Genomic DNA, 19,671 nt, shown 5'->3' on the forward strand with positions numbered 1-19,671 from the left:
CCTGCAGTGGTGTTGGTTAAACGATACCCACCGTGTTGTGACCCTTGCAAAAGGATACGGCGCCTATAGCTAATGCTTTTGAAGATATTTTTGTTAAAAATATAAAAAGAATATAAACAAAAAAAGAAATGCCATCACCAGGAATCGAACCTGGGTCTAGTCGGATTTGTTGTGTACTCCACAACGACTCGTACTGACCACTATACTATGATGGCTGGTTGGTTGTGATGGTGACACTGCCTCAAATTGTCGATTTGTAAATTACTCCAATGTTGCCTGACGAATTATACTTTGAATATTTCTGAATGTTACCATTGTCATTTAAGTTTTTCTTTTTTTTTTTGGTATGTTATTTATCACTCATCGTGAATATTGTAGTCAGCCTCTTGCGAAATATTTAACAGTAATGGTACTCATTGCAGAAATCTTAATTAAGATGGGTTGATTGGTATTTTCATAGATTTGTCTGAAAAAGTTGAACATTCAAATAGTGCAATATATTTGTATTGTACTTTTTCTAGATGTAAGTTAACTTTGCGAAAGTACATATTATAAATTTTGTCAAGTGATTTTCAAATGTATTAATGTAATATTATAAAGCTAAACTTGTTGATGTATTTCTTGACATAATGCGACCAAACTTTACAACCCTTCACATGGTTGGTAGAGTAAAAAAGATATCCTAAATACCCTCAAATGAGAGATTCTAAACATTTTGTGAATTGATTTTTTGAGAATAAAGTTCTTTTTGTCTAACAGATGTTGCAAAAAAAAATTGCAATTATAGTACCAAAAGCGAAAGAAAATTACACTAACAATTTTGGATATGAAATCTTATACAGTAGAATATCTAAGCTTGAGATCACGTCTCTTTCTCCATCACAACCAACCAGCCATCATAGTATAGTGGTCAGTACGAGTCGTTGTGGAGTACACAACAAATCCGACTAGACCCAGGTTCGATTCCTGGTGATGGCATTTCTTTTTTTCTTTTTTTAGACTGTATGTTTAATATTAAAAGAACAGTTTGCAAGTAATGTTCTGAGTGTCTTTTGTACGCTTTACAATGTTATATAATAGCCACACTTTATAACTACGTAATATTTCAGTTTTCTTTTTCTTTTGTATGCGTTACTCATGTACAATTGCAACAAATTTCTTGCCTTTTGTTGCAAAACTCGATCCGTTGTATAACGGTTTCACATTGTCAAATTCTGTCAAGTTACAGAGTAATAATTGTAATTCAGAATGAATGACCTTTTCATGAGGTTACATTCTCATTTTTGGAAGCAACTTGTTATGAAAGGTCTCATCTATTTCAACATCATCATTCACAATTCAATCAACCAGCACAAATATGTTTGGAACTAGAAATGTAATAGAAAGATCATTTCCATAAATGAGTTTCAGATGTTATGTGCCTTATTTCCAAGTGGTTGTATATGTTTTATACTAATTAGGAAATTATCCCATTATTTTTTTTTGCAGTCATTGAGGGATCACGATCTTTTTTTTTTCTCTCTTGCTTGATTGAGCGGTAGAGAAGTTCCATCAATGAGAAAATTCTTTTTCCTTTGAAATTGGTTGCAATTTGTTACTAAAAAAAGAAATTTTCATCAACATCATCATCACGAAAAATTCAATTTAAAAAAAAAAGAGAAAATTAAAACTATCAATGATCAAACATAACATGGTTCAAACATATAATGTTTTCCATCAAAGCTTAATATTAGTTGAAATTAGAGTCTTTTGAAACTAGGATTTTTCGGGAATTTCAATACCTGTCTAAATCGCACACTTCATTTCCTCTTCTTGTGACATGAAATGATTTTTCTGTAATTAAATTTCGTTCTTTTGCGTTCTCCTTTCTCCTTCTAATTAATTAGCCAATCCACAAAATAGTTTTAGTTAAAAGCATGATGAAGCTGAAGATGAAGATGAAGATGAGGATGACGCATTTTTTTCCCTTCCATTACTTATTCTTATTCTATTTGTTGTATAAAATCCAGGAAACTAAACAAAACTTCATTTCCTGACAAGACAAATCCTGAAAACAAAATAAAAAAAATAAATGTTACCGCCTTCCTTTCCAGTAGCAAATTAAAAAACTAAAAAATTAATAAAAAAAAAAAAAATAAAAAAATCCCTCATGCTAACATACAAAACAGAAATATTACTTCAATAAACTTCAACCCTCTCTGTAGTATGAATCTTGGGGAATTAAATTGTATTTCTTGACTCAGGTACAACTCTTTATCGTTTACCAATGATCCTCTCTCTCTCACACACACTCTCAAATAGAGATATACCTCCGAGATCCCATTATACGAAACATGGAGAAGCTTATCATTAGAGAATGCAATCGTAAATCTACTAAATTTATCTTTGATATAAAACGTAAAATGCAAATTAAATAAGATATATAAAAACTATAAACTAAATAAAGAAAATGGTGGAATCATGAACTGAAAGAAATTATACAACTTTTTTTTTTTGGAAAAGAATAAAAAAAAGGGAAAATTAAAATAATGTAAAGAAATAGAAAACTAACAAGCATCTACACTTATTCATCACTACTTTCTCTAAGGAATTCTTTAGCCATATCAGCATCTGGAATTGAACCACAAATGGTTTCAACCATAATACCGGTAACCAAGTATGGGTCAATGTTGGAAGCTGGTCTTCTATCTTCAAAGTAACCATATCCTTCTTTGGCAACTTGTCTTGGAATTCTAATAGAAGCACCTCTGTTAGCAACACCGGAGGAGAAAGTGTCCATGTGACCAGTTTCATGACGACCAGTCAATCTTTGATCATTATCGGCACCATACAACAACATGTGTTCCTTGTGTCTCTTAGCCAATTTACTTAAGGCGGTTTCAATAACCTTCATACCACCAGGTACTCTCATAGTTTTAGTAGAAACATTGGTATGACAACCAGCACCATTCCAGTCTCCCTTCAATGGTTTTGGATGGAAGGAAATCTTGACACCAAATTCTTCAGCAACTCTTTGCAATAAATAACGAGCAATCCACAATTGATCACCCATTTCAATACCTTCACATGGACCAACTTGGAATTCCCATTGAGATGGCATAACTTCGGCATTAATACCAGAAATGTTCAAACCAGCGTATAAACAAGCACGGTAGTGAGCTTCAATAACATCTCTAGCAACAACTTTACCAGTACCGACACCACAGTAGAATGGACCTTGTGGAGCTGGGAAACCACCCTTTGGCCAACCGTATGGGTAATCATATTGATCAAACAAGGTATATTCTTGTTCTAAACCAAACCAAACTTCTTCAGAAGAGTGAGCCTTCATTAATTTAGCACATTCGTGTCTGTGGTTGAATTTGTTTGGAGTACCATCATTGTTCCAACATTCGTTCAAAACGATAATGTTGTCACCTTTTCTGAATGGATCTGGGTAGAAAGCAACTGGTCTCAAGTAAACATCGGAATCATTACCTGGAGCTTGACCAGTGGAGGAACCATCATAATTCCATTCTGGCAAATCATCAACAGTGGATGGTTTTTTGGACAAGGTTCTACATTTGGATCTGGTGTTACCTTCAGCATCAATCCAAACATATTCAGCCAAAACCTTACCTCTTTGAGGTAATTCTAAGTATTTAGCTAAGATAGCAGTTTGTTCAGTAATTGGGACTGACATTTTATTATTATTATGTATATGTGTGTGTGTGGGGGAAAGTAGTTGGAAAGACTGACCTAGGTCTAATCAGAAAGATAAATGATTGTCTATGACGATAAGGAAAAGAAAAGAAGAAATCAAAAGAGAGTCTTTTATAATTTGCAACTTTTCAAAATGAACGTAATTGCAAGTGTATTTATATACTTCTGTTCATCATGTTAGATAATATAAATTTTATCCTCAAGAAAATCCTTTTTGTAATGCGCACACGCCAAAACAGAGAAAAAGAAACGATGACAATATCCTGACAAGACAGGGAATATTTATCACAGCCAATCACAGCTCCTGGAGCAACATACTGCACACAACCAAATTCCCCATAACAAAGGTGAGGTGCATGAGGTTTTTTCTGATTGCGCGGGTTTAGGGAACACATCACCTTTTGTGGGTGTGGTGCTGTACAAGGGGGGGCGAGGGCTAGATTGTTTATTTGTTGAGTTATTTTTACATTTCCTTCATACATGCTTAATGGGTTTATGAATAGAGAATCGACTAATATCTCAGTAAGGCGGTATGGTCCTTTTAAACAGGGCCACAGATAATATGGGGAGGCGAGGGAGAATATGTGGATATCGAAGAAATTGTACGCGTCTTCTTTGCCTTGTAACTTTTTCTCGGTGGAGATTGGAGGTGGAGGCTCATAATTAAAGAAGAGTCAATACAATACTGGCTGTGTGATGGATACAGTTCCTCATATTGAATGTCCTGTTTGAAATAAAAAGGAGAAAAAGTGTCTCAAAAGAATTTAGCGCACAAATATCACTGAATTGGATGCGGATGAAGTACGAGAACATTTGAGAGAATACTCACTACAGTGGATTTGCAACTTTGCTTCCAAGTAATTTTTGTATCTCAATTTCATCTGACGTTTTCTGTTTCTGTTTCTGTTTCTCTTTGTTTTGCTTTGTTTCTGATTTGTCTCTTTTGAGGGAATATTTATCCCAAATTTGAAATTAACTAATAATTACATACATAACGATAAATCTGACTCGTTTATTCTTTATTTTAAATCAATCAACCCTTATAAAAAGATCTTACCATTGATACTCGAGCATTTCACTTTGTATAAATTGCTTTTTTGTTGTTGATATTGTTGATTCTCCAGCAATTGTAAACAACAGCAAAAAAAAGAAAGACAAAATAATTTTTCAATCTCTTCCGGTGGTCCATAATGCAAAAAAAAAGAAAAGTTGAGTAAAAAGAAAAAAAAAGCCAAATCCAAATTAGGATAAATTATATAGTCGTGTGCCCGTGCACAATTACAAGAGAGTACAGAAAGAAATCAACAATCTAGAGAACCAGAGACAAAAAAAAAAAATAAAAATAAAAAATTTAAACCAATCGAAGGTTAACTGATTACCAACCAACTCATTGCAGATTAAAACATCAACAACGAAAAAAAAAAAAAAATGTTCCTGATTATGACATTCTAGTTTGTCTTTGTCTTTGTCCTACATCAAAACAGCAACGAAGAATAAAGACATTCCATGAATAAAACAATATGCCTTTATGTAGACCACTATTCGGAAGTATGGATGAACATGTGCGAATTAGATCATCAATTTGTCTTGGATGAACTGCCATAGTCTCACAGATCAATCATAAGACAATCTGATTATCATTATAATCATTAATATTATTATTACTATTATTATTTTTTCTCTTCCTCAAGGCTGCAATTTCCGCTTCGACGAATCTTCTTTTTCCGATATCCTTATCTAAAGTTTTAAACTTATAGACATTTCTTTCTTTCTATTATACGTATTCTTCCTCATCATTACCCCTCTATTCTTGTTGAGTAAAAGTCCTTGTAACCAGCCCCACAATTGTCTACCTACTCTTTCAGATACTTGGTAGCCTATAATATCCTATCACCAACCAATGAAATGCATTCTTTTTGACATCTCATGATCTGCTTGAACATTGCATAGTTTAAAATTTATATTCTTCCGTCTTCCCATTACATTTTTTTTACCGCCGTCATACGTTACTTCTTATAACAATAAGCCCTTACGTAGAGAAACAAGAAGAGACAGAGACAGGAAAAAAAAAAAATTCCAACATGAAATCACGAGATTCCGCATGGTTTACATTACAATCCCTTATCAGTTATTAGATAAATTAGTTTGATGAAATTACCCCCCCTTTATTCATTCTCTCCAACAATTTTTGTTTGTTTATCGTTCCTTTCGATTTAATTATTTTTGCACCCTCTTTGTTGATTGAGTTTAAACGACCGAAACTCCGAGGTATAAACCCGATTTGGTAAGGCAGTAGTTATTGTTTGACTCAATAAAAACCTCTCATTATTAGGAAACATTATTTGATTATTGATTCTTTATCTATTACACTTTACAGTTAGTTAAAATTAAATTAGAAACTCGGGGTTGGTGTGAAATAAAATTATTAAGATTAATACAAATAAAAACAAACAGTACATAACAATCGATAAGTCTTTAATTTGTTCTTGAGTTTCATATCTTATCTTGAGATTCATCTTCAATTGGTTCATCTTCAAGTATGATCTCATCATATACTTCTTCTACTTCAATGGTAAATTCATGATTATCACTATCAACTTCTTCTTCGTCGTCAGCTTCATCTTCATCTTCTGGAGAATCCGATTTCACAAGGGTATCACTTGATTCGGAAGAGGTTCCGAAATCTGGGGTAGATTCTGATTTGACTTCGACAGATTCAATTGATGTTTCACTGGAATCAATTGAGGCATCATCGATGATTTCTTCCTCAATGTATTCTATTTCTTCTTCAATTGGAGATTCTTCAACATCTTGTTCAATCACAACATCTTCTTCCTGAATAGGTTCAGTGACATCATCTCCATCTAAGTCTTCAACATCTTCAGATTCTTCAACATCTTCAGATTCTTCAACATCTTCAGATTCTTCAACATCTTCAGATTCTTCAACATCTTCAGATTCTTCAACAGGTTCTTCATAGTCTTCTGGAGCTTTGAATGGCTCCTGAATTTGTTCATCAACAAGCACTTCTTCAACAACTTCTTTTTCCTGCTCTTGTTCCCTTTGTGCCTTTTCTTCATCTAGTTTGTTCAAATCATAAACCAAACCTTCTCTCATTTGGAATGCAATATTAGCCCTGGCTCTAACTATTTGCAAATATTCAATGTTATCTCTTACCAAAAAGTTCAAATGAGCTTCAATGTTTTGCAAATACTTGTTCCATTCTTCCAAACCAACAACTGTCTTACCTTTATTATCTACTTTATAATCATTGGCTGAATTAAATAAAAAATCTCTAAAGTCAAACAATGATTCTTTAATTTTATGGAATTTCTTCCAGATTTTCCAATTGATTTCTTCTTCGTCATCTATTTCTAATTGATTAATCAAATTATTTAATTGATTTTGGAAATTGTTGATAGTTCCCTCACTAGTGGTTTCCAAAATATCAATTGTTTCTTGCAAAACTTTGAAATATGAGACCAAGACTTGTTGATGACTCTTGGTTAAAATGTCTTGTATTCTTTTAGATTCTTGTTGAGTAGATTCAGAACATTCCGAAATATCATCTCTTATTTCTTGACGATTGACAGTTTCTATTGAAGTATCGTTACTTTCTTTCATTTCTTCGAAGTCTTTAGTAATTGCAGCGATTTTCTTATTCATCTTGGAATATCTTTCAGCATTTACCTTTTGTAAATCTTGCATAATTTGACTGATTTCTGGTTTGATTTCTTCAATTATAGAATCAAGAATTGGCTTCATCTCTGATTGTAAATTATTCATAGCAGATGTCATTGACTTGTTAACTTTGATTTCCCAGTAATTGATTTCATGTAAAACTGGACCCAAAACAGGATCATCAGTAGAAACAGCATTTGATCCTTCTGTAACAACAATGGTAGACGTAACAATAATAGTTTCAGGTTCTTCATCATCATATTCTTCATCATAGACTCCATCGTCATCAACATCAGTGACATCTTCAGCTGCTTCAACGGATTCATCAACTTCTTCCTTGTCAAATACATTTTCTCCAAGAATATCTTTGACTTTTTGCATGACATTATTTTTGATCTCACTAGCATTGAATTCTTCCATATGGATCAAATTCTTAAATTCTTGTTGAACAAATTTAGATTTTTCTTGAAGCTTCAATGCATTCTTAGAAGTAGCCAATTTGATGAAGAAATCATTGATGAAATCAATCGATTTTGCAATGAATTCAACAGATTTAATCGATTGTCCAAGTTTATGTAATTGGTTAATAATAGGAGTAGAATAATATTGAGAATTGATCTTGAATAATTCCCAATAAACCCTAGCTTTCAAAATAAACAATTTCAAAGCCCTTACTAGCTTAGGAGCAATATTATCTTGGAAATAATCAATCAGTTTTTGTAAATAATCACAAGCAGATTCACTGAATTTACCAATGGCATTATTGATGCCAAATTTTTCATCAACTGAATGGGCAAAAGAAATACTTTGATCATATTTATCCACAAGAGCAAATTTTTCATCCATAGAAAGCCATAAAGGAGCAATATGTTCTTCATAAATTGGATAGAAATGAGGTTTGATATAATTATTACTTAATGAACAAAAGTGATGATTGATGGGGGATAATGAGTTGGTTTGGTTATCAATTGAAGTCAATGGACAAATAAAGGTCCAGACATAGAACAAATACAAGGTGAGTATACCACCAACAAATCTAATTCCGTATGCCATGAATATGTTTATGGGAGTAGATGTGTATGTTATTGTAAAGTAGTTAATTACGAAGTGGTGAACTTTTTTTTTGTTGTTATTATTGTTTGATGTGATGATGATTCGGAAGATTCTAGTTTTCTTCTGTACTGCGCGCTCCAGTAGAAACCTTAATAAATTTGCACACACGTATTGTATTGTTGTTAAACGTGGTAGGCTGTATGTGGAGTACAAAGTTTAAAGAGTTCGTACATCATTGTCGACATAAATTTAATAATCATTAAAATATTTGTACTTATTTAAACAGTTAATTAAAGTGTAAACTAAAAAAGTTATCAGAAAATAACAGAACTAAACTAGTAAAAAATAAAAAATAAACCCCTCATACAACACGGTATAATAGCATCTATTTACTGTTGACTTCGGAACTGGCAAGGTCATTTTCCTTCATTTCAACTTCTGGTTTAGGATCACTAGATGGCAATTCCCCATTAAGCAAATCAAGCAATCCAATATCTTTAAGAATTTGTTCATGAAGCTCAGCTTCTTTTCTGGAAGTACCTTCGAAATCACCAAACACTTCGTCCAATTCATCCAAGGTCTTGTTTTTGGTTTCCGGAACCATAAAGAAGATATACAACAGACCCAAGATACACATGGCACCAAGGAAGATGTAGGCACCGTACTTTGTTCTAGCAACGAAATCTGGAGTGGCCATGGCAACGGAGAAGTTACAGAGCCAGTTTGCAGAAGCACCAATGGAAACACCCTTTGCTCTCAAACCAAGAGGGAAGACTTCAGAGACAATGACCCAGGCACATGGACCCCAGGAGTAACCAAAGGCAGCAGAAAAGATCCAGATGAACACAACAGCAACCCAACCAGCAGCAGCGTGTTCAGTCCAGTTGCCTTCGAACGAGCCCAAGATACCGGCAACGATGAAATGACAGCAACCCATGATGATGGCACCGGAGACCAAGAGCGGCTTTCTTCCGAGCTTATCAACCCACAACACGGCTGGAATGGTGGCCAAGAACATGACAATACCAACGACACCCGAGGCAAGCAAGGAAGTGGTGTTACCAGACAACCCCAAGGAGGCAAAGATGAATGGGGCATAGTACAAGATGAAGTTGACACCGGTCCACTGTTGGAACACCATGGTCAAACAGGCAATGGAGACCCTCTTGAATGTAGGTTTATGGGTGATCATGGACTTGTATTGGTAGAAATTGACCTTGAACTGGGACTTGAATGAGCCGTCTTGCAAGTCTGGGTAGGCTTGTTTTTGCAAAGTTTCTTCGAAGATTTTTTGTGCTTTCATTTCCAAGAACTCTAACTGCAAGATCTCGTCGTCCTTGTGTGTCTCACGCAACCATGCGAGGTTTTCCAATGCCTTTTGTTCTTCACCAATATTGATCAAGTATCTAGGAGATTCGGGGAACATGTAGATGAAACCGGCGAAAATGACGGCTGGTAGCGCTTGGATACACATTGGGACCAACCACGCGGCTTGACTTTGATTTTCACCTGTTCCGCCAATGAAGTTTGTACCGTACGTGATCCAGTAGGAGATCATGATACCCAAGGTGATACTCAATTGGAAGACGGCCAGCGCAGCACCTCTGATTTCTGTGGACGAGACTTCGGCGTTGTACAATGGGACAGTGGCACTCATTTGCCCAACACCAAGACCAATGACGAATCTACCACCCAAGATAAAGTTATAGTTGCCGCCATGGACGGTGGCTTGAACAATGACACCCACAATAAACAAAATACAACCAGAAACAATAGCACCTCTTCTACCGACCTTATCGGCGATGTACCCGTTGGCCAAGACCCCGACCCAGGCACCCAATTCCAAGATGGACGTCAACAAACCTTGCAAAGTAGGATTATCTTGGATTCTACCGACACCGGCGACCTTACTGAACGAGTTCATACCGGAGATCTGACCAAACATACCTTGGTTGTACCCGTACAAGAGACCACCCAAGGCGGTGAACAAACAGACACCAAAGGATCTTTTGTTGTGGATGATGGCACCAAACCCTGGCTTGACAGAGGAGCCGAGACGTTTTTCGACAATGAGCTTTTGAATTTCTGAACCTTCTAAATCACCACCGTGCATTTTATTGATGTGTCTGTGATACGAGTAGTGTGATGTAAAATAGTGAAGTGAAGTGATTTACAAGAATGATAAGTATATGCAAAAACAAAAAGGTGATGAGTAATAGAAGATAACCTCAGGTATTTATAGGTTAGACAGAGAAAGGAAAGAGTGTGCGTGTGCGTGTGCGAGTCTGAGTGCGTGGGTTTGTGTTTATATGAAGCTACCCCACCATCTTTAATTAGCTATGATATAGTGATTACCATAATCCTGGATTGGGTAGAATTATAATATCTGATCATTTCTTTTGCATTCTGGGGGAAACAATGTTAGTGCAAAAGAAAAGACAATGAAGCAAAACAAACAAAAAAAAAAAAATAAAAAGAAAAATGCGAAAAGAAAATTTTACATTAACGCGGTTTGTTCACCTCTCGGATGGAATTGCTGTTTGATGGATGGAGAGAGGGAATAATTATGAAACACAAGTAACAAAATCGCCATCAAATAATATCCAACCAAGGAAAAACTCACGGGTGGCTTACCAAAGCAACCACCAGAACAACCACCAGGGCAACCGCCAAAGCAACCACCAGAGAGTGTTTCTGGCAAAGCCAATCTCACCAGTGATTCTCATGTAGTCCAATGTGTGCGTGACTGCAAAAATAAACTGACTAAAAAAGAAAGCAAATATTATTGTACCAGAGTTGGTAATTTAAAAATCCAATTAATTGTGAATATAATAATTAATCCGGGTTTGTATTGCTTTTTTGTTTATTCCAGATGGTAGATTTCCATAACCAAATTACGTTTTCCCCACAAATGAAACTCGACTGAGATCCATTAGAAGAGCAAGTTAACGATATACGTACGCAACTACGAGGTTAGCCACTTTACATCGAATTTTTGTTTTGAAAAAGCTGGGGTTTTTGGGGCTTTTGGGGCTTTTAGGGTTTCGCTTCGAATTGAGTTTTGAAGTTTTTTATTTATTAAAAAAAAAAAATCCGAGTCGATTGTTGTGAATGCAGTCTTGGCGGATGCATGGGTGTATACTGTGTTAAAAGAAAAAGAAAGACAAACGCCGTGGTGCTTGCATTTGGTGTTGATTGGTCGGGAGTGGGTTCATGAAGGGTATTATTTAGTTGACAAGAAAAAAGAAGTGTTAATTATTGCATCGAATTGCTCTATAATTGTTATATTCTATCTACTATTTAAATGCAAATGGGGATTGATCAGTAAACACATCAACCTGCTCAACAGGTTTTAGTAAAGGTTGCTTCCAAATTAAGCTCAATGAGTAGCAACCAATTATCATCATTATCAGAGTTAAGTAACAGCTAATAAATGAGTCCCAACTAAATTTCCAAATGTTCACAATCCCATTACCCAATATGATCACAATAATACTTGCTATTGTTATGTAACTGAATAATATCATCGGATAATTAGCAACATATGATAACTTTTCATATACAAGAGAATTATAGTTCAATGCTTTTCTGAATTGCAAATAGGCAATCAGAATGCATAACCACATGACTAGACCAGAAGTAGCACTGAGATTAATCAACAACTTGTAAAATGCATCAATAGATTTAAATTTGGAAAATAATGAAATCAAACCAATGATTGATGTCAATAATACAGCATTATATGGTACTCCATGATTACTAGTATTGGCAAATGCTTTTGGAAAATAATCCTCTTCAACCATGGATAATAAACATCTGGATCCAAAATAAATATTACTATTAGCTGCTGAGATCATAGAAAGTAAGATGATGAAGTTGAAAGCAAATAAAAAATAACCATTAGAATTCAAATTACTTAATGCTAATATGAAAGGTGATGCAAAAATCCCATCATCATCAGATGTTAATCTCGGATCATTACATGGGATCATCATGGTAAGTAAGAATAATGTAAAGATATAAAATACCACAATTCTCAGTACAACATATTTGATAGCCTTTGGAAGATTTTGGTTAATATCTTTGATCTCCCCTGAACAAATTGCAATTGATTCTATTGATTGGAATGTGAAACATGATGATACTAATGATGATAAAATATTTATAAGTTTTGATCCAATTGGGTTTTTAACAACTTTAATATAATCTATCCCCCATATTAATTCTTTATTCCAATACTTGAATCCATCCCCTTGATATATAATTAAACTTACACTTAGACAGATCCAACCAATCATGAAAAATACTTTAAATATAGTGATCACAAACTCAACATTTCCATAATTATTAACTGGCAATAGATTAACCACAGTCAATGCCAACCACATGAGGAAAATCACCAATGTTTCATTCTGTTCAATAAATTGTAATTTGAAATTTGCAAGTATGTTATATATCAAACTTAATTCCAAAGCTAAAGTGATTGACCAACTGATCCAATATATGAAATTTGTTACCACCCCAACTGGATCAGATATATATTTGAATATAAATTGACATAGTGAACCATTTAATGGCATATAAATAGACATTTCTCCAACTGCTTGGATAATATAATAGCAAATCAAACTAATGTAAATATATGAACAAAGACTTATGATTGGTCCATTAAGAAGGGTAACTCTTACTCCAATAAATAATCCCGTTCCAATTAAACCACCAATAGATATCATAGATGTGTGCCATGATGTCAAAAGTCGCTGAGTATGTGCATGCGAATGTTCATGATGAATTGAGGAAGATGGTAATAATGGTGTTCTTTCCATGGTTGGATTAGTTTTAATAATTGCTATGTTGAAATGGATTAATATTTCTCCAGAAATCTTCCGCGGTAAATCAAAAAAAAAAAAATCGTGGGGACATGAGGAGTCGTGTCTTGTGATCAATTCTAGTAACATGGTAGCATCGACACACTAGTTATTACTAAACATAAGGCATAGTATTCAACAAAGAACTAAATACATACTTATACTAAATTTTCCCGTTATCATCTTTATCACTAAATATTTCATCATCATATTTTTCTTCATAGTCGAGTCTTTTGCTGAATCTTGTATCAAAGTAATAATTCGATACATAAATACAACCAGTGATGAACTCCATAGTAGTAGCTAAAACGTACTCATAAATAACAAATTTTGTATCGAACCCATTTGCTGTATAATTTGCAACATCATAATAATTCATATCCTTAAGATAAATAGATAAAACACCAAAAATACCTCTTACTATAATGAAAGGAGCAACCAAGAAGACACTGTATAGATTATTATGTCTTATGCCTCCCTTAACATATACATAGATAGCCAAACAGATAGCAACACAAGTTTGTGACAAGAATATAACTTGACCAGCAGTCCGTAATCCTTCAGAAGATTCAACTGTTTGTGGGTTATAATTTCCCGGTTGTTGACCTACAAGTATGGTACCACCAGATATGATTAAAGCATTTGCTGGAATTAATAACATATGGAAAATAGTAGATGGTGGAAAATATGCATGAAATTTTTCTTTAATTGTTTTTGCTTTAGTTTTCATTTCTTTACGTTGTTCAGGTGTAGGACGAACCCATGATTTACCAGTAGTTGCAACTTGGGCATTTGCAATTAAATGAAATGAAGCTAATATCAAAGTAAAATAACCTTCTGCACTGAATACCAAATATGCAATTAACCATTGATAATGGGCATATCCCAATTTGGCAAATGCAATACCACAAAATTGTCCACAAACTCTAAAGATCCCAAATAATAGAAGTGAAGTATAAATTGATTTCAAACCCTTTTCATAAACTACTCTAGCAGCAAATAAAGTGTAGATAAAAAATAAAACTAAGAATATTGAAGCAGCAATACCAGAATCTTGAAATAAGAACGCCATATTGTTGTTCGTTGTTGTAATGCTTCATAGGTTAGGAAAAACAGGACAAGACATGGGTATTTATACCACTATTTCAACATCATGCTAAACATAGGATACCAAAACAAGAGATATGATGTAACTGGTATTGATACGGCGATCTATGAGGCATTTTTGTAAATGGTGAATCTAGAAATACGGTGATGATATTAAACGATTATGTAATCGGATAAACTATGAAATCGCGCAGATTACTAAATTATGTACACACAGTGGGGTAAATGGATGCATCAATGAATACAACCACATATTCTAAATGGAACTATAGGTTATGATATAATTTTAGTCATGTATTCAGGGTTCTCATAGTTGAAGTAGAAAGGTTTTAATCTTTTTTGCTGCGACAGCATTGCACCCGTGCCCTGTGATTCAGCCGTGTTTAATATTGTCGAAGAGAACAACTTGGATTAGTCAGACACAAGGATAGCGATAGTTGAAAATAAATCCTATTGTATTTTCCAGCAAGCATATTTTGTGGAGGCGATTCATCTGTTTTGCGTATATGCAAAAGCTGAGCGGAGAATTACCCATGCATGATACACATATTGTTTTATCTACATCAGATTCTATTTTTCTTTTTAATTTATTTCGTTCTACATTGTTCACGGAACAATAACCAAATATTTAATTACTAAAAATCAATCAGTATAACATCAACTACACCATATTTATTATTTCCTCATTTCGTGTGTAATACTCAACTTTGAATCTTCTTCATCACTGTGGACCGTTTTATATGTTCTGCTATCAAAGTAGTAATTTGAAATATAGATACAACCAGTTATGAATTCCATAGTACTCGCCAATACATATTCATATATGATGAACTTTGTATGGAAACCTTCAGCGGTATAATTGGAAATATCATAATAGTTCATGTCTTTGATATAAATAGATAGTATACCAAATATACCTCTAACCACAATAAATGGGGATACCAAGAATATACTGTAAATATTACTGTGTTTTAATTTTTCAACAAAATAAACATAAACAGCCAATCCAATAGCAACACAGGTTTGTAACAAGAATATAACTTGTCCAGTAGTTCTTAATGCTTTAGAAGTATTTACTTTACTAGGATCCATGTCTCCTACTTTCTGACCAGCCAAAAGGGATCCACCAGAAACAATGAATGCATTAGCTGGGATTAATAATAAATGGAAAATTGTTGCTGGAGGAAATCTTGCATTTAGTTTCTGTTTCCAAGATCTAGCATTTGTTCTATTTATTTTTTGTTGATCCCTAGTTGGACGAACCCAAGATTTACCTGTTGTTGCAATTTGAGCATGAGCAATTAAATGAAATGATGTTAAAATTAAAGTGAAGTAACCTTCTGCACTAAATACCAAATAAGCAATTAACCATTGATAATGCTTATAACCTAGTTTTGCAAATGCAACACCACATAATTGACCCGATACTCTAAATAATCCAAATATTAATAATGATGTATAAATTGATCTTAAACCTTTTTCATAAACTACTCGAATAGTAAATGCTGTATAAATGACGTATAATGCTAGATAAATAGATGCTGCAATTCCTGAACCTTGAAATAAAAATGCCATATTTCTAGTATTATGGTTTGACTTGTCTGACAAGTAGTTTCCTCAAGGTCTAAAACAAATTGGGGAAGCATTACATGTATTTATATTCTTTTTGTATGAGGTGGCTGAAATGTATTATTTTGTTGATTGTTATTGTTGAAAAAGAAAAAAAAAATAATTATTGAAAAACGTACAGTATACGGCAAAAATCAAGGTTAAATCCGTTTGAAGAACAATGGGAAGGAAAAAAAAAACGGAATTACGATTATATAATCAAGTCACACGTCAAAACGGCTTTATTCATTGACTAAATCGAAGACAGAAATATGTAAAGAGTAAATTTGGAAGTGTTTGTACACATTGGACGCATGGATTGGGGTTGTTGGTTAAACAAAAGTGTTGAGTTATATTTTACAATACTCAATAAGTCATGGCAATTCTAAGTTGTAGTTTTGTGCATCTTATTAGGGAAAATATAAAATTGTAATACTTAACAGAAGATAGAGAGATTTAGGATCTATTACCTTCAGCGGTTGATACGAGTTAAGGGATTGAAGATGTGCTATTAGTCTGTTTACAATATAAGATATAGGTCACAGTGAAGTAAGCTATCTTTTACGAATACTAACTACAACTTCTATAGAAGTTAGTTTCTATAAAAGTTGTGTGTAATTAACACAGTGTTTATTTCAAATGAAAAGAGATTAAATCAATTGTGATTTGAAAGTGCACAAATTGTAGTCTCAAAGAAGCAGACCATTTCATATTAGTAAATTCTGTAAGGCTTTGAAAAGAATGGTTGCAAAATCAATTTGATACCGAAAAATGGAACCAATTGGTGATTCAAACTAACCATAATTCACAAACAACATTAAGGTTCTTAATATCAGTTAAGAAAATCACACAACCACAAAAACCTCAGATTTTTATTGCTCATATTGATGTATTCATGTTAATGAAAAATCGTAAAAATATTAAAAGAAATTGATGATTCAATTGTGTATGCGTTTGAATTATCAGATTATTCAAATTCTGAGCCCCGAAAATTACAACAATCCATAAAAATCATCAACATCAAACATCTAGATCACCTACATTTAGTTTTCCCAACCAATGAATAACTTTTCAATGTCGATTTATATTCTCCCTAGAAATTTTTCTTGGGCGAAAAACTCAAGAAAAAAAATACGATTTCATGGGGTAGATATAAAATAATCAAAATATAAGGTACAAGTATAATCGAGTCATAATATTAATAGTTTATAGTCTTCAAAATTATAGCCTGTTTCTTTATTATTAGTAACCTTGATAGTTGAGTAAAAGTTGAACATCTCTATATATCGTAAGGCTGATCTAGAAGTAGATCCCCTTGAAATTCGAACCATTTTTTTTCTTGCTTACTTTAACTTCAAATCAATCTTAATTTCTTTGCAACATACACACTACCCCACTGAAACAGCGAAGAACTTTCACAGACAACCTGTCATTATTATGAGTAGATTGACAAATGTCATAAACTCATCCATAGTATTCACAAGTGAAGCTTTGATACGACGCGTTATCAACACTACAAGATACTGTTTTAGCCTAATAATTACTGGTATAATAATTTATATATTCATATGTAGAACAAGCTTCTTTAAAAAAGAAAAAAAAATAATTTATAAACTATACATTAAAATCAATCAAAATCGATGTAAAGATGATATTGTAATTCAATAGATTTAATCTTTCTTTAAAGTTTTTTGAACTTCTTCATAAACATTAGTTAATTTATCATAAGCTTGAATTTCAACAACATCAGTCCATTTATACAATTCATGAATATAAGGATAAACGTAAGTAGTGAATTTAGATTTAGCACATGAAATTTTATCTTCAATTTTGTTATCAATAAAGAATTGAGTGTTGTGGACATTTTCATCTAAAAAGGTGTGAACTTTAGCATGATATGGTTCAATTGTAGTAATACCAGTTTGTAAATATTCACATAAGATGGAATGTTGGGAAGATAATGGATGAATGATATGTTCAATACCTTCTTGTAATGGAGTAGATAAGGTTGGACATTTATAATTGTACATGTATGAAATGTAGTAAACAATAAAACATGCTAAAAAGCATTTAACTTTGGCAAAACAACTCATTGATTAGGAATATATTACTTTCAATAGATGATTAATAAGAAAGAAAAGAAATTGATAAACTAAAGGAAAAATTTTTTCTTTTTCTTTTTCCTTTTTTTTTATATTCTTTTGAAACAGAGGTACAAAATTTTTTTTGGTGAGAATGTGTTTTTTTTTTTATTTCTCTAATGGCAAACTAAGAAAATTATTAACGGAACTAAAAATTAAGTCACGTGTTTCACATTGCTGCGGAAGTTTGACAAATTTGTTTGATTTTGTTCCGTCCCGCACGTGAAACTTGTGCAGCCAACAGAATTTTTCTCAATTGAAAGCGGTATTGAAAAATTAAATAAAATTTCAATGTTTACAAAATGTCTCAAATTGGTATCGCATAAAATATCTGGCTCGCCTTGTCTGTTCTCCTTCCCCCCTAAGTAACAAATGCAATAGTCTCCCAGATCGTTCTTCTCGAATAAACTTTAGGAATGTAATAAAATAATATTCATCGCTAACTTACACAGATCATCTTCTATTTTTTTTTTTTTTTTCAGGTAGACGACGACGAAGTAGAAGAAGAATTGAAGAATTATTTTGACGATACATATATATTTATAAGAGAATGTCGACAATACAACCAATTACTCCACGAAAATCAAAAAAGATACTTTCACCAATATCACCAAGTACTATAAATATCAAGAATAGACAGATTAGTGAATCTACTGGATTAGTTAAATTTTCATTATCTCCTAAAAGACAAGAAACCCCAACTACTCCTCAAAAATCACCAACAAAATCAGGATTTTCTATAGATGTTCCAATTTCAAAGCCACAAGATGGTAAAACAATTCAAGAGTTACAATTAAAACAAAGAGAATTACTAGATAAATATTCTACAAAACAAGCACAATTACATGAATATGAACGATTAATTGAATCAAAAAAACTTGAATTATTAGAAATATCAAAATCTATTGAAGAAATTAAACGTCAAGAAGTGATTCTTCTTGGAAAAGGTCAAGATATTTATAAACAAGCATATTTAGGAACACAACAAGAATTAAATAAATTAAGAATTAAAGAATCTCCAAAAAGGGACGGTAATAATAATAATGAAAATCAAAGCCCTTTGAAAAAACAAGCTTCATTTATAATGAATCAAGCTCTTGATGAATGTAATAATGTCAAAAAGAAAGCTAGTTTATTATTCGTTAATCAAAATGAAGAATTTCAAAACTTAATCAAATCAGCTGATGAAAAATTCGATTTGTTATCTAAACAAACAAGCAAGTTTTTCAATAATAATTTCAAGATATTTGATAATAATGCTAAGAAGAATATGAACAGTAGTCTTGATATTGCTAATAGTTCATTTAATGTGGAGAATTTGGATGGTGTTATTTATGAAAGATCATTTGAAGATAATTCCCTCGTCGTTGATATAGACGATTACGATTCTTCATTTGAATAGGTAAGTGATATATCTACACACTTTTGCTTTATTTTTTTTTGTTCATTAGTTCTACAAAATAAATATATCTATAAAGTTTATATCTATGCAACTTTCTATTCATCTTTTC

General features: G+C 33.0%; 8 protein-coding genes and 2 non-coding genes across 10 annotated transcripts; 2 read left to right on the plus strand and 8 right to left on the minus strand. All coding sequences in view use genetic code 12, as the record gives it.

The window, feature by feature from the left end:
• Positions 1–129: 129 nt before the first annotated feature.
• On the minus strand, positions 130–215 carry CTRG_06361. Its single transcript has one exon. It is a non-coding gene; the product is annotated as a tRNA-His (tRNA).
• A 677-nt stretch (positions 216–892) lies between these two features.
• On the plus strand, positions 893–978 carry CTRG_06341. Its single transcript has one exon. It is a non-coding gene; the product is annotated as a tRNA-His (tRNA).
• A 1,585-nt stretch (positions 979–2,563) lies between these two features.
• On the minus strand, positions 2,564–3,682 carry GLN1 (glutamate--ammonia ligase; the record flags this gene model as incomplete). Its single annotated transcript, XM_002545729.1, has 1 exon — positions 2,564–3,682. One exon carries the CDS (start codon positions 3,680–3,682, stop codon positions 2,564–2,566), a length of 1,119 nt encoding a protein of 372 aa, XP_002545775.1.
• A 2,513-nt stretch (positions 3,683–6,195) lies between these two features.
• On the minus strand, positions 6,196–8,436 carry CTRG_00557 (uncharacterized protein; the record flags this gene model as incomplete). The annotated part of the gene is made up of 1 exon (XM_002545730.1): positions 6,196–8,436. One exon carries the CDS (start codon positions 8,434–8,436, stop codon positions 6,196–6,198), a length of 2,241 nt encoding a protein of 746 aa, XP_002545776.1.
• A 385-nt stretch (positions 8,437–8,821) lies between these two features.
• CTRG_00558 (uncharacterized protein) lies at positions 8,822–10,549 on the minus strand (the record flags this gene model as incomplete). The annotated part of the gene is made up of 1 exon (XM_002545731.1): positions 8,822–10,549. The coding sequence occupies one exon, from the start codon at positions 10,547–10,549 to the stop codon at positions 8,822–8,824; it is 1,728 nt and encodes a 575-aa protein (XP_002545777.1).
• A 1,183-nt stretch (positions 10,550–11,732) lies between these two features.
• On the minus strand, positions 11,733–13,394 carry LYP1 (Lyp1p; the record flags this gene model as incomplete). The annotated part of the gene is made up of 1 exon (XM_002545732.1): positions 11,733–13,394. One exon carries the CDS (start codon positions 13,392–13,394, stop codon positions 11,733–11,735), a length of 1,662 nt encoding a protein of 553 aa, XP_002545778.1.
• A 73-nt stretch (positions 13,395–13,467) lies between these two features.
• On the minus strand, positions 13,468–14,376 carry CTRG_00560 (uncharacterized protein; the record flags this gene model as incomplete). Its single annotated transcript, XM_002545733.1, has 1 exon — positions 13,468–14,376. The coding sequence occupies one exon, from the start codon at positions 14,374–14,376 to the stop codon at positions 13,468–13,470; it is 909 nt and encodes a 302-aa protein (XP_002545779.1).
• Positions 14,377–15,086: 710 nt separating this feature from the next.
• On the minus strand, positions 15,087–15,986 carry CTRG_00561 (uncharacterized protein; the record flags this gene model as incomplete). The annotated part of the gene is made up of 1 exon (XM_002545734.1): positions 15,087–15,986. One exon carries the CDS (start codon positions 15,984–15,986, stop codon positions 15,087–15,089), a length of 900 nt encoding a protein of 299 aa, XP_002545780.1.
• A 1,703-nt stretch (positions 15,987–17,689) lies between these two features.
• On the minus strand, positions 17,690–18,112 carry CTRG_00562 (uncharacterized protein; the record flags this gene model as incomplete). The annotated part of the gene is made up of 1 exon (XM_002545735.1): positions 17,690–18,112. One exon carries the CDS (start codon positions 18,110–18,112, stop codon positions 17,690–17,692), a length of 423 nt encoding a protein of 140 aa, XP_002545781.1.
• Positions 18,113–18,710: 598 nt separating this feature from the next.
• CTRG_00563 (uncharacterized protein) lies at positions 18,711–19,562 on the plus strand (the record flags this gene model as incomplete). Its single annotated transcript, XM_002545736.1, has 1 exon — positions 18,711–19,562. The coding sequence occupies one exon, from the start codon at positions 18,711–18,713 to the stop codon at positions 19,560–19,562; it is 852 nt and encodes a 283-aa protein (XP_002545782.1).
• Between the last annotated feature and the right edge of the window lie 109 nt (positions 19,563–19,671).

This window comes from Candida tropicalis (assembly GCF_000006335.3).
Source record: "Candida tropicalis MYA-3404 genomic scaffold supercont3.1, whole genome shotgun sequence".
Taxonomy (NCBI): Eukaryota; Fungi; Ascomycota; class Pichiomycetes; order Serinales; family Debaryomycetaceae; genus Candida; species Candida tropicalis.